The 14246-nt window shown below is 54.1% G+C and overlaps 1 protein-coding gene across 1 annotated transcript in view; it reads right to left on the bottom strand.

The window, feature by feature from the left end:
* LOC128903421 (olfactory receptor 5B21-like) overlaps positions 1 to 12223 on the bottom strand; it is a 36448-nt gene extending 24225 nt beyond the window's left edge. Inside the window, exon 1 of the mRNA XM_054187431.1 lies at positions 11269 to 12223. Coding sequence (XP_054043406.1) covers positions 11269 to 12223 — 955 coding nt within the window. The remainder of the gene's footprint in view (positions 1 to 11268) is intronic.
* Positions 12224 to 14246: the final 2023 nt, after the last annotated feature.

The raw sequence follows: 14246 nt of genomic DNA, 5'->3' as shown, positions 1-14246 counted from the left end.
AGAATGCGAGCTGAGCTGCCACCAGGAGTCGAGTTGGCCCAAGGAGCCAAGCTGATGCGGTTCAAACACAGGAGGTGCGGGGACAGAAGGAGGCATGTTGAGTTGGTGCAGGGAGCTGAGTTGAGTGTGCCCTAGCATCCATGCGGAGCCAGGCCAGGAGCCTTCTGGAGGTATCCCAGGAGGCGAGCTGAGGTGTTCCTAGTAGCTGAGTCGAACACAGCCCGAACGCCGAGCTGCGCTGGATACAAACATTCAGACGAGTCCGTCACAAGAGCCAAGCTGATGCGGCCCCAGGTGCAGAGCAGCGGTGGACCAAGGAGGTGAGCTGGGACCACATGAGGAACCAGGCTGAGATAGCGCAAGGAGCGGAGCTGGCCCTAGGAACCCTGCGGAGCCAGCGTTGGAACCTCCACCCGACATCCCTGGAGCTGCGATGTGCCGGCCAAGGAATTTGGCAGAGCTGGCCACAGGAGCCCATCTGACTTTGCGCCAAAAGACAAGGCAAAGCTGCGCCGAGGTCTGAGCGGAGTCAGCCCAGGACTTGGTCCAAGATTCCCCACATGCCGTGTGCAGTGAGTCCCAGGGGCCGAGCGCGTGCGTCCCAGGAACCGAGTGGAGGCGTCCCCAAAAGTGGAGCTTCGCTGGCCTCAGAATGCGAGCTGAGCTGCCAGCAGGAGCCAAGTTGAGCGGGCCAAGGAGCCAAGCTGAGGCGGTTCAAACACGGGAGGTGCGGTGACAGAAGGAGGCATGTTGAGTTGGTGCAGGGAGCTGAGTTGAGCGTGCCGTAGGATCGATGCAGAGCCAGGCCAGGAGACTTCTGGAGGTATCCCAGGAGGCGAGCTGAGGTGTTCCCAGTAGCCGAGTCGAACACAGCCCGAACGCCGAGCTGCACTGGATACAAACATTCAGACGAGTCCGTCACAAGAGCCAAGCTGATGCGGCCCCAGGTGCAGAGCAGCGGTGGACCAAGGAGGCGAGCTGGGACCGCATGAGGAACCAGGCTGAGATAGCGCAAGGAGCAGAGCTGGCCCTAGGAACCCTGCGGAGCCAGCGTAGGAGCCTCCACCCGGCATCCCAGGAGCTGCGATGTGCCGGCCAAGGAGTTGGGCAGAGCTGGCCACAGGAGCCCATCTGACTTTGCGCCAAAAGACAAGGCAAAGCTGCGCCGAGGTCTGAGCGGAGTCAGCTCAGGAGTTGGTCCAAGAGTCCCCACATGCCGTGTGCAGTGAGCCCCAGGAACTGAGCGCGTGTGCCCCAGGAACCGAGTGGAGGCGTCCCCAAAAGTGGAGCTTCGCTGGCCTCAGAATGCGAGCTGAGCTGCCAGCAGGAGCCAAGTTGAGCGGGCCAAGGAGCCAAGCTGAGGCGGTTTAAACAGGGGAGGTGCGGCGACAGAAGGAGGCATGTTGAGTTGGTGCAGGGAGCTGAGTTGAGTGTGCCGTAGGATCGATGCAGAGCCAGGCCAGGAAACTTCTGGAGGTATCCCAGGAGGCGAGCTGAGGTGTTCCCAGCAGCCGAGTCGAACACAGCCTGAACGCCGAGCTGCACTGGATACAAACATTCAGACGAGTCCGTCACAAGAGCCAAGCTGATGCGGCCCCAGGTGCAGAGCAGCGGTGGACCAAGGAGGCGAGCTCAGATTGTACGAGGAAGCAGGCTGAGATAGCGCAAGGAGCAGAGCTGGCCCTAGGAACCCTGCGGAGCCAGCGTAGGAGCCTCCACCCGGCATCCCAGGAGCTGCGATGAACCGGCCAAGGAGTTGGGCAGAGCTGGCCACAGGAGCCCATCTGACTTTGCGCCAAAAGACAAGGCAAAGCTGCGCCGAGGTCTGAGCGGAGTCAGCTCAGGAGTTGGTCCAAGATTCCCCACATGCCGTGTGCAGTGAGCCCCAGGAACTGAGCGCGTGTGCCCCAGGAACCGAGTGGAGGCGTCCCCAAAAGTGGAGCTTCGCTGGCCTCAGAATGCGAGCTGAGCTGCCAGCAGGAGCCAAGTTGAGCGGGCCAAGGAGCCAAGCTGAGGCGGTTTAAACAGGGGAGGTGCGGCGACAGAAGGAGGCATGTTGAGTTGGTGCAGGGAGCTGAGTTGAGTGTGCCGTAGGATCGATGCAGAGCCAGGCCAGGAGCCTTCTGGAGGTATCCCAGGAGGCGAGCTGAGGTGTTCCCAGTAGCCGAGTCGAACACAGCCTGAACGCCGAGCTGCGCTGGATACAAAGATTCAGGTGAGTCCGTCACAAGAGCCAAGCTGATGCGGCCCCAGGTGCAGAGCAGCGGTGGACCAAGGAGGCGAGCTGGGACCGCATGAGGAAGCAGGCTGAGATAGCGCAAGGAGCAGAGCTGGCCCTAGGAACCCTGCGGAGCCAGCGTAGGAGCCTCCACCAGCCATCCCAGGAGCTGCGATGTGCCGGCCAAGGAGTTGGGCAGAGCTGGCCACAGGAGCCCATCTGACTTTGCGCCAAAAGACAAGGCAAAGCTGCGCCGAGGTCTGAGCGGAGTCAGCTCAGCAGTTGGTCCAAGATTCCCCACATGCCGTGTGCAGTGAGGCCCAGGAACTGAACGCGTGTGTCCCTGGAACCGAGTGGAGGCGTCCCCAAAAGTGGAGCTTCGCTGGCCTCAGAATGCGAGCTGAGCTGCCACCAGGAGTCGAGTTAGCCCAAGGAGCCAAGCTGAGGCGGTTCAAACATGGGAGGTGCAGCGGCAGAAGGTAGCATGTTGAGTTGGTGCAGGGATCTGAGTTGAGTGTGCCCTAGGATCCATGAGGAGCCAGGCCAGGAGCCTTACGGAGGTGTCCCGGGAGGCAAGCTGAGGTGTTTCCAGTAGCCCAGTCGAACACAGCCCGAACGCTGAGCTGCGCTAGATACAAACATTCAGACGAGTCCGTCACAAGAGCCAAGCCGATGCGGCCCCAGGTGCAGAGCAGCGGTGGACCAAGGAGGCGAGCTCAGACCGCACGATGAACCAGGCTGAGATAGCGCAAGGAGTGGAGCTGGCCCTAGAAACCCTGCGGAGCCAGCGTAGGAGCCTCCACCCGGCATCCCAGGAGCTGCGATGTGCCGGCCAAGGAGTTGGGCAGAGCTGGCCACAGGAGCCCATCTGACTTTGCGCCAAAAGACAAGGCAAGGCTACGCCGAGGTCCGAACGGAGTCAGCTCAGGAGTTGGTCCATGATGCCCCACAGGCTGGGTGCATCAAGCCGCAGGAGCGAGGGCGTGTGTCCCAGGAACCAAGGGGAGGCGTCCCCAAAAGTGGAGCTTCACTGGCCGCAGAATCTGAGCTGAGCTGCCACCTGGAGTCAAGGTGGTTTGGCCCAAGGAGCCAAGTTGAGGCAGTTGAAACACGGGAGGTGCGGGGACAAAAGGAGGCATGTTGAGTTGGTGCAGGGAGCTGAGTTGAGTGTGCCGTAGGATCGATGCAGAGCCAGGCCAGGAGACTTCTGGAGGTGTCCCAGGAGGCGAGTCGAACACAGCCCGAACGCCGAGCTGTGCTGGATACATTCATTCAGGAGAGTCCGTCACAAGAGCCAAGCTGATGCGGCCCCAGGTGCAGAGCAGCGGTGGACCAAGGAGGCGAGCTCAGATTGTACGAGGAAGCAGGCAGAGATAGCGCAAGGAGCGGAGCTGGCCCTAGGAACCCTGCGGAGCCAGCGTTGGAGCCTCCACCAGGCATCCCAGGAGCTGCGATATGCCGGCCAAGGAGTTGGGCAGAGCTGGGAGCAGGAGCCCATCTGACTTTGCGCCAGAAGACAAGGCAAAGCTGCGCCGAGGTCTGAGCGGAGTCAGCTCAGGAGTTGGTCCAAGAGTCCCCACATGCCGTGTGCAGTGAGCCCCAGGAACTGAGCGCGTGTGCCCCAGAAACCGAGTACAGGCGTCCCCAAAAGTGGAGCTTCGCTGGCCTCAGAATGCGAGCTGAGCTTCCAGCAGGAGCCAAGTTGGGCCAAGGAGCCAAGCTGAGGCGGTTCAAACATGGGAGGTGTGGGGACAGAAGGAGGCATGTTGAGTTGGTGCAGGGAGCTGAGTTGAGTGTGCCCTAGGATCCATGAGGAGCCAGGCCAGGGGCCTTACGGAGGTGTCCCGGGAGGCGAGTTGAGGTGTTTCCCGTAGCCCAGTCGAACACGGCCCGAACGCCGAGCTGCGCTGGATACAAACATTCAGGTGAGTCCATCACAAGAGCCAAGCTGATGCGGCCCCAGGTGCAGAGCAGCGGTGGACCAAGGAGGCGAGCTCAGACCGCACGATGAACCAGGCTGAGATAGCGCAAGGAGTGGAACTGGCCCTAGGAACCCTGCGGAGCCAGTGTTGGAGCCTCCACCAGCCATCCCAGGAGCTGCGATGAACCGGCCAAGGAGTTGGGCAGAGCTGGCCGCAGGAGCCCGTCTGACTTTGCGCCAAAAGACAAGGCAAAGCTGCGCCGAGGTCTGAGCGGAGTCAGCTCAGGAGTTGGTCCAAGATTCCCCACATGCCGTGTGCAGTGAGGCCCAGGAACTGAACGCGTGCGTCCCAGGAACCGAGTGGAGGCGTCCCCAAAAGTGGAGCTTCGCTGGCCTCAGAATGCGAGCTGAGCTGCCACCAGGAGTCGAGGTGACTTGGTGCAAACAGTCAAACCGAGGCGGTTCAAAGAAGGCTGCGCTGAGGTCCCAGCAGAGTCAGGTCAGGAGTTGGTCCAAGATGCCCCACATGCTGGGCGCAGCGAGCCCCAGGAGCCGAGCGCGTGTGTCCCAGAAACAGAGTGGAGGCGTCCCAAAAGTGGAGCTTCGCTGGCCTCAGAATGCGAGCTGAGCTGCCAACAGGAGTCGAGTTGGCCCAAGGAGCCAAGCTGAGGCGGTTCAAATATGGGAGGTGCGGGGAGAGAAGGAGGCATGTTGAGTTGGTGCAGGGAGCTGAGTTGAGTGTGCCCTAGGATTGATGCAGAGCCAGGCCAGGAGCCTTCTGGAGGTGTCCCAGGAGGCGAGTCGAACACAGCCCGAACGCCGAGCTGCGCTGGATACAAACATTCAGGTGAGTCCGTCACAAGAGCCAAGCTGATGCAGCCCCAGGTGCAGAGCAGCGGTGGACCAAGGAGTCGAGCTGGGTCCGAATGAGGAACCAGGCTGAGATAGCGCAAGGAGCAGAGCTGGCCCTAGGAACCCTGCGGAGCCAGCGTAGGAGCCTCCACCAGGCATCCCAGGAGCTGCGATGTGCCGGCCAAGGAGTTGGGCAGAGCTGGCCACAGGAGCCCATCTGACTTTGCGCCAAAAGACAAGGCAAAGCTGCGCTGAGGTCTGAGCGGAGTCAGCTCAGGAGTTGGTCCAAGATTCCCGACATGCCGTGTGCAGTGAGTCCCAGGGGCCGAGCGCGTGCGTCCCAGGAACCGAGTGGAGGCGTCCCCAAAAGTGGAGCTTCGCTGGCCTCAGAATGTGAGGTGAGCTGCCACCAGGAGTCGAGGTGACTTGGTGCAAGCAGTCAAACCGAGGCGGTTCAAAGAAGGCTGCGCTGAGGTCCCAGCAGAGTCAGCTCAGGAGTTGGTCCAAGATGCCCCACATGCTGGGCGCAGCGAGCCCCAGGAGCCGAGCGCGTGTGTCCCAGAAACAGAGTGGAGGCGTCCCAAATGTCGAGCTTCGCTGGCCTCAGAATGCGAGCTGAGCTGCCACCAGGAGTCGAGTTGGCCCAAGGAGCCAAGCTGATGCGGTTCAAACATGGGAGGTGCGGGGACAGAAGGAGGCATGTTGAGTTGGTGCAGGGAGCTGAGTTGAGTGTGCCGTAGGATCGATGCAGAGCCAGGCCAGGAGCCTTCTGGAGGTATCCCAGGAGGCGAGCTGAGGTGTTCCCAGTAGGCGAGTCAAACTCAGCCCGAACGCCAAGCTGCGCTGGATACAAACATTCAGGTGAGTCCGTCACAAGAGCCAAGCTGATGCGGCCCCAGGTGCAGAGCAGCGGTGGACCAAGGAGGTGAGCTCAGAGCACAGAAGGAAGCAGGCTGATAGCGCAAGGAGCAGAGCTGGCCCTAGGAACCCTGCGGAGCCAGCGTAGGAGCCTCCACCAGCCATTCCAGGATCCGAGATGAGCCGGCCAAGGATTTGGGTAGAGCTGGCCACAGGAGCCCATCTGACTTAGCGCTAAAAGACAAGGCAAGGCTGTGCCGAGTTTGGAGCGGAGTCAGCTCAGGAGTCGGGCTAAGATGCCCCACATGCTGAGCACAGTGAGCCCCCGGAGCTGAGCTTTGTGTGTCCCATTCGCTGGCCCCAAGAGCTTAGCTGAGCTGCTACCAGGAGCCAAGGTAACTTCGTTCAAGCTGCCTAGATTAGTCTGTCCAACATCCCAGCTGAGTTGCCTTCAGGACTGAAGTTGCAATCAGAAATGGAGCTGAGGAAGACCCGGAAGCCAAACTGAACTGGCCCTAACAGTTGAGTGTCCTTTTTTGGGACGGACGGTCCACCTAAATTAAAGAGAGATGTTCTACCCAACTCTCTGAGGAGACTTGGAAGAGAGAGAAAGAGACGAGTTTAGAAGAACTAAACTAATTTAATGGAAGTTTTAGGAAAATAATAAAAATAAAAGAATGAAAAATATACAGTTCTTTCAAAACTGCATTTAGCTCCATCACCACAGACATTACTGTCACCACAAATCACCTTTCGCCCAGCCTCTTCTCTCAGGTACTTAATTACTTTTTTCTATGCTGGTCCATTTGCTTGGATGGCATTCAATATCATCCCTGAAGGGATATCTGCCTTTTATGGCTGATACAGTTGCCTCCAGAGACTGAGAGTGTTTGTCTTTCTCCCAATCACTTTATTGATAGCTCCGTCTCTGGCCAGGTTTCCCAGCTGCCTAGCTTCTTTACCTTCTAAGTCTATGGTATCAGCCCCATTGTCCCAGCATCAGAGCAACCAGCAGATAAGTATCTCACCTTCATGACAACTAAAGTCCTTCCTCATATTTCACAAATCCTTCATAGAGAAGGATTTAACAATTATCTCTGCCTCTGAATCCTCCTCCTGCATTGACACTGCCTGAGAAGGACCTTCTCCCTGATCTGCTTTAGAAGGAATCTTTCCTTTGTCTGTTTTAGAAGGACTCTTTCCTTTGTTTGCTTTAGAAGGACCCTCTCTTGGATCTTCATCAGAACTCCCATGCTGTCTGGCTTGTGCTGGTCTTTTTCATAAGGGGCAGGGGAATGAGCTGACCTCCTTTTCTGCTTCCTGGTCACTGGGGCAACTTGTACCAGTTCTGATGGAGTTTGAGTAGCAGTGGTACTTGTTGTTAAAGCAGCTGGAGTAGTGACGGTGCTCGTTGTTGAGGCTGGAGTAGCTTGTGGCAGTACAGGCTGCAGAGGGGCTTGTGCCAGTGCAGGCGGCAGAGTGGCTGGTGCCAGTACAGGTCAGGGAGTGGCTCGTTGTCTTTGAGTAGCAGCAGCACATGTTACACAACGCTCACTCCTGCACTGGTTTAATAAAAAACTACCCCTGCAACACATTCAGAAATACCAACAACTAAATCATGATTTTATGAAAGTAACATTCATTTTTTAAACAGCCCAAAAGGTTTCCCCTAGCTCTGATGGTGTGACTTTGGGGTAAGTATTAAAGGGCGAAGTAAACTTTCCCCAGGTAAAATTGAAAGTGTAATTAGTAATAGAATACATCACTTGATGCCCAAGATATGCAGGAAGAACTGTTATCCAAGTAACCATATTATACATCTGAATTCCAAACTACAGCAAAATTGCACATTTAAACCACCGCATTCAAACCCAAAGAGCAAATAAACCATGCAACACATTCAGCAGGTTAAGCAGCGTTGCAACAACTAACTTCAAACAGAGCTGTCTAAAGGCGTGATACAACATTTTGCTTAAGAATGATATGATGTCAGCTTTCTGTTTTAATCTCTGAGCAAGCTGGAATTCAAACTATTCAGGCAATCTATCAGAGCTCTGGTCAAGCCCCACTCAAGCCCCACATTGGGCATCTGTCACGGTTTGGGCCAGACTGGCCACCGAGATGAATGACAGATGCTCTCCCCCACCTCTGTCTCCAAGGAGAGGAGGGACAGAGAAAAAGAAACTTACGAGTTTAGGAAAAAACCTGAACTACTTTAATGAAATATTAATAATAAAATAAAAAGAAAAGAATGAAATATATAAAATATACACAAAACTGTAGTAAGCTCCCAGGATGATGATCACGTTACCAGCAGGCATTGGGAAAGTCCCAGACTGGACTCAGCAATGGATGGGAACTGGATTCTGGATCTGGATTCAGGAAGGCACAGATTGGGATCAAAGGCAGATGAACAGACAGAGTCCTCCTCGGACGCCAGCCATTGAAGAAAGAGGCTGACCCATTGATCCCTCAGCTTTTATTCTGAGCATGGGGCAGATGGGATGGAATACCCTCTTGGTTACATTTGGGTCACCTATCCTGAACTCTCCTCACTGTGGGTGCGACCCCTTTATGCTTTCCCACTTTTGTCCCTCCAATGGGGCAAATAACAAAAGTTATCTGGCCTTGGTTGTTATAGTGGTAAGTATAAGCAAGAGCCTCTCTGCGTACCATCCCTTGGTCTTATCGCTCTGAGAATGAACAGTGTCTCCATAAGGCTCAGCTAAAAGGTAAAATTAATGAACAGAAAATTGGTTCACCTCAAACCAGGACAGTGACCTGGATCCCTCCAGATCCCTGCCTTTGGCCCTTCTGAACAACCTAGCATAACCTTTGTGTGTTCCTACAGTCCTCTTCATACATTCCCACAAACCCCATTCACTATCCCACAAGGAGTTTGCTCTTTACAGGAGACCAAGGATCATTTTATCCCTTTGTGATAGGGCCTTTCTTGAGCCTCTCCCAAGTTAAACCAAAGGAAGATCCTTCAGTGCCCATCCACCGCTGACCCAAGAGCTCTGGTCTCTGTTAACTGCTGCTTGAGACTCTGGAAGCCAGGTTGCTATTGAGGGGCATCTTGAAATTTCTATGAAGCCGGATGGGATCCACCTAAGGGAGGATCCAACTGAGGGAGTTGGTGAATGTGCTCACGAAGCCACTTTCCATCATTTATCAGCAGTCCCGGCTAACCGGGGAGCTCCCAGTTGATTGGAGGTTAGCAAATGTGACGCCCATCTACAAGAAGGACTGCAAGAAGGATCCGGTGAATTACAGGCCTGTCAGTCTGACCTTGGTGGTGGGGAAGGTCATGGAGCAGATCATCTTCAGTGCCATCACGTGACGCGTACAGGACAACCAGCTGCTCAGGCGCAGTCAGCATGGGTTTACGAAAGGCAAGTCTTGCTTGACAAACCTGATCTCCTTCTATGATAAGGTGACCCACTTAGTGAATGATGGACAGGCTGTGGATGTTGTCTGCCTAGTCCTTAGTAAAGCCTTTGACACCATTTACCACAGCATTCTCCTGGAGAAACTGGCTGACCGTGGCTTGGATGTGAGTACACTTCACTGGGTGAAAAACTGGCTGGATGGCCCAGAGTCGTAGTGAACAGGGTTAAATCCAGTTGGCAGCTGGTCATAAGTGGTGTTCCCCAGGGCTCAGTATTGGGGCCGGTTCTCTTTAATATCGTTATCAACAGTCTGGACAAGGGGATTCAGTGCACCCTCAGTAAGTTTGCAGACGACACCAAGTTGGGAGGGATGTTGATCTGCTTGAGGTAGGAAGGCTCTACAGCCTTCCTGGATCGATGGACCCAGGCAATGGTATGAGGTTCAACAAGGCCAAGTGCCGGGTCCTGCACTTGGGTCACACCAACCCCATGAACGCCTCAGGCCAGGGGCAGAGTGGCTGGAGAGCTGCCCGGCGGAAAAGGACCTGCGGGTGTTGGTTGACAGTTGGATGAATATAAGCCAGCAGGGTGTCCAGGTGGCCAAGGTGGCCAATTGCATCTTGACTTGTATTAGAAATAGTGTGGCCAGCAGGACTAGGGCAGTGATGGTCCCCCTGGACTCGGCACTGGTGAGGCCGCGCCTCAAATATTGTGTGCAGTTTTGGGCGCCTCACCACAAGAAAGACATTGAGGTGCTGGAGCGTATCCAAAGAAGGGCAACGAAGCTGGTGAGGGGTCTAGAGCACAAGTCTTCTGAAAAGCATCTGAGCCAACTTGGGTTGTTCAGCCTGGAGAAAAAGAGCCTGAGGAGAGACATTACTGCTCTCTACATCGACCTGAAAGGAGGTTGTCGCGAGGTGGGGGTTGGTCAGTAACAGGCGATAGGACAAGAGGGAACAGTCTCAAGTTGCACCAGGGGAGGTTTAGACTGGATATAAGGAAAAATGTCTTCACTGAAAGGGTTATCAAACATTGGAACAGGCTGCCCAGGGAAGTGGTTGAGTCGCCATCCCTGGAAGTATTTAAAAGACATGTAAATGTAGTGCTAAGGGACATGGTTTAGGGGTAACTTGGCAGTGCTAGGTTAGTGCTTGGACTTGATGATCTTAAAGGTCTCTTCCAACCAAAATGATTATATGATTCTATTATATGACATGCTGCAGAATGGGACTTTCAGGAGCATCCTGAAATCCAGCCAAGGCAGGGGCAGAGTCCTGCACATTGGGGTGCAGTAAACCCAAAAGCCCCGTGCAAAGCGTCAGCTAGGGGCCAAGTGATCAGAGAACAGCTTTGCAGAAGAGGCCACAGGGCTCTTGGTGAGGAAGCTGAAGAGGAGTCAGCTGTGTGTGCTGGTGGCAAAGGCTCCCATCCCAAAGGGGACTGAAGCAATCGAGATCTGTGGGAATCCAGACCCCAAGCCCACTCCTGTCCCTGGGCTCTGGAGGAAGGCTGAATCAGGGCTTTCCAGTGGAGAAATATGGCTGAGAAGGAAAGCCTGATCCTTCAAGGTGAAGAAGCTAGGATCAGGCTGTCCCTATTTCCCTACCAGAAAGGTGAAGAGAAAAGAACAAAGGTACAGCTGGAGCCAGAGGAGTGCAGCTGGGGCAGGGGCTTGTTGACCCCTCAGGGAACAGAGGAGGGAATGATATGCCCTCATGCTTGTCTGGATGATACTCGGATGTCGGCCCAAATTTGATCTTCTACTTTCTCAGTAAAGGAGAACTGTCATTTAAGAAGTTCACACAAATAAGGTCACCAAACCATTTATCATGAAGGGAAAGGCCAACCCATTGCATTTTTCACAGTCTGTCCTCTACAAGAGTATTTATTTATGAGAACTCTCCTCTTTCATCCCTGCGCTAGTTTCAAGTAGGCGCAATGGCACACACTTCTGGAGGTGTGCCCAGTATTCAGCACTTGCCCTTGTGAAAGACTTGCAAGTGGTTTGTTCCTACTGTCACCCTCACGCCAGGAGTTCTGGGTGCAGGCCTTTGCTTTCCTGAGCACCTTCCAGAGGGCCTCCCTGACCTCCCTGTTCCTCAAACTGGAGATGAGGGCGTTAATCAGGGGTGTGAGGACAGTGTAGAAAAAGGAGAATACTTTGTTGAGCTGCCTCGGTGGAGTTGTCCTGGGCAGCATGTAGACAATGATAAGAGTGCCATAGAAGAGAGTGACGACAGTAAGGTGAGAGGAACAGGTGGAGAAGGCTTTTTGCCTGCCCTGATGGGACGGGATCCTCAGGATGGCAGCTATGATAAACACATAGGAGGCCAGTGTGAACAGAAAAGGGAATACTGCATCCAAGAAGACAAAGATTAAAGCGGCCCCTGTAAGCACGTTGGTGTCACTGCAGGAGAGCTCCATCAACGGAGTAAAATCACAGAAGTGGTCAATTGCCTTGGGGCTGTAGAACTTCAACTGAAATAAGAGGAAGATGAGTACTGCAAATAGCAGCAATCCCCCCAGCCAAGACGCAGCTGCCAACTGGAGACTCACCTTCCAGGTCATGTGGCTTGCATAGAGTAAGGGCTGGCAGATGGCCAAGTACCGATTATAGGGCATGGCTGCCAGCAGGTAACACTCAGTACCAGCAGAAGTGGAAAAAAAGTAGAACTGAGCCATACAGCCATGAGCAGAGATGGTCTTGTCCCCAGTCAGGAAGCTGGCCAGCAGCCGGGACAAGATGGTAGAGCTGTAGCAGATCTCCAAGGAGGACAGATTGTCCAGGAAGAAGTACATGGGGGTGCGCAGATGCTGATCTGCCATCACCAGCACAACAATGAGGATGTTCCCAAAGACAGTCACAGTGTAGATGACAAGTGAAAGGATGAAGGGCAGTGTCTGGAGAGAGGGATCATCACTCATTCCCAGCAGCAGGAACTCCACTGGTGGTGTCCCATTGACCCATTGCCCTCCATCCATGCTGTGGTGTTTCTCTTTTATTTCTGCAGTTCCCAAGAAGAGGAGCACCAAGAAGGAATGTGTATTTCTGTCTTTACTTTTAAAAAGATTTTTTTAAAGAAATCTCTTCACATTGACTCTGTGGACTCTGTGCCTAGAGACAGCAGCGAAACCGTTTCTTCCAGAGACCTCCTCATACCAAGGAGTTGAGCTGCCCTGTAGAGCTGCATGTTTCTCACTACAGAACAAAACCAAAACGTGCACTTGGTCTCTCAGAGAGAGCTTTCCTTCGTGTGCCCAAATTTGCTCCCAGGAAGACCCAGTTTAGGTATCAAGGACAGAGGTCCTTCTGCTCTCAGGAGAGAGAAAGGTATTGGATATAACACACTCCTTTCACTCTGAAAGTCCTTTGTGTGAACTATGCGACACCAGAGACCCTTCTCCCTCCGAAGAAGAGGATGGACGCTGCACAAAGCAAGTGGTCCCAGCACTTCATGTAGGAGTCCCCCCAAAGCCACTTACTTCCCACACTGACCCAGAACAATCACTTCCACTGGCAAACTGAGTCTGGAATTCCTGCCTTGGAGAAACAGCAGGGTGGGGCTGTCGATGCTGTGGGACTCTCTGAGAGGATGCCTAAAATCACTTTGTGTATCAAACCATGGAGGAAAAACTGGTACAGAAGTTGAAAAACTAAACAGGAGGAAAACCATAACTGAGAGAATCGGGAAACAGGAGAGACTGTGCAGGAAGGAAGGGAAAGGGACAGGGAGGATCATTTCAGTCATGTCTTTCCCTCTTCGTTGGTGGTTCCTGAGGGCTTTGGGGCTGCCTCCCTACACATCCCAGACCAGTAGCAGGACCTCATGAGGTCATCCCAGCCATCTGTGCTCACAGGGCTCACTGCCCAGCATTGCTGGGCACTGGCAAGGGTGTCCCCAGGGTGCCTGGGGGTGAGGTGGCACAAGAGCAGGGTCGGGGGCGTGTAAAAGTGCACAGAACATGCCTGAGAGTGCAGCCAGGGGAAGTCCATGCCTGAGAAACATCCTTCTGCTCAGCACTCCCTGGAAGAGGGATCCCTTGAAATCCCATCTCCTGGTCTGGATGAATTGCTTCTGCAGGTGATGATGACAGACACCATTAGGAGAGGTTACTAGAGTCACTGCAGAGTCACTAATGTCTCCAGCCCTCCTCACAGACTAGAAGTGAGAAACATGACCACTGTAGATCAAAACCTACATGATCATCATACAATCAGAGAAAAAGTAAAAAAAAAACAGAAACAAAGCAGCAATTTGCGTGGCAAAATGAAGGTCACAGGCAGTCTGGCTGAAAACACCCTGCCCAGACACGTCTTCCATCCCAGCCAAGGCAGTGAGTGCCCAGGGATGGTCAAACACACCCCAGCCCAGCTGTAACCCAGCACCACCAGCTCCTCCCAAGCTTCTCTGGTCCATGGTGCCTGGACTCAGGGTCTCTGGGGGAAGGAGGGGGCTGGGGTTGGAAGACATACAGGAAAGGACAGGACCCTGTTCTCCCCTTACAAGTTTCTTCTTTTGAAAGATCCAGCAGTTTCATCAACAACACCCAGACTTTACTTAGAATCTAAGAATCATAGAATCATAGAATGATTCCACCCTTCCACCCTCAGCATCTTCAGCACCTACCTCAGCATGAAGGGGTGAATTCTGTGCTGACAGTGGCTGGAAATGAGGACTGAGGTCAGGGTCTCACTCTCTGCTTTTTCTCCACCATGCTGTTCCTTTCCCTGGGCTCTCTGCAAACCAGAGTGTCTCAGCCCTGTCAAAACCCTGTCTCTGCCCTTGCTGTCTTCCCCCAGCAGCTCCTGCAGTGACTTTTCAGCAGCACCCAAATGCTCCTGTTCTCCAGTGTGTCCTGGGGTTTAGAGCAGTGTTCAGTCTCCCACATGTTTTTTTTCTCTGTGTCTCAGCTCTCCCTAAGGATTACTCTTAATAAACATCTCAAGAAAGGGCTGAGCTCCCCTAAAACCTCTAGGGTAGACTTGAAACCTGCTCTTTCAAAA

This window comes from Rissa tridactyla, unplaced genomic scaffold, assembly GCF_028500815.1.
Source record: "Rissa tridactyla isolate bRisTri1 unplaced genomic scaffold, bRisTri1.patW.cur.20221130 scaffold_33, whole genome shotgun sequence".
Lineage (NCBI taxonomy): Eukaryota > Metazoa > Chordata > Aves > Charadriiformes > Laridae > Rissa > Rissa tridactyla.
The sequence above is the reverse complement of the archived record's forward strand: the minus strand, read 5'-3'. Positions and strand labels throughout refer to the sequence as shown.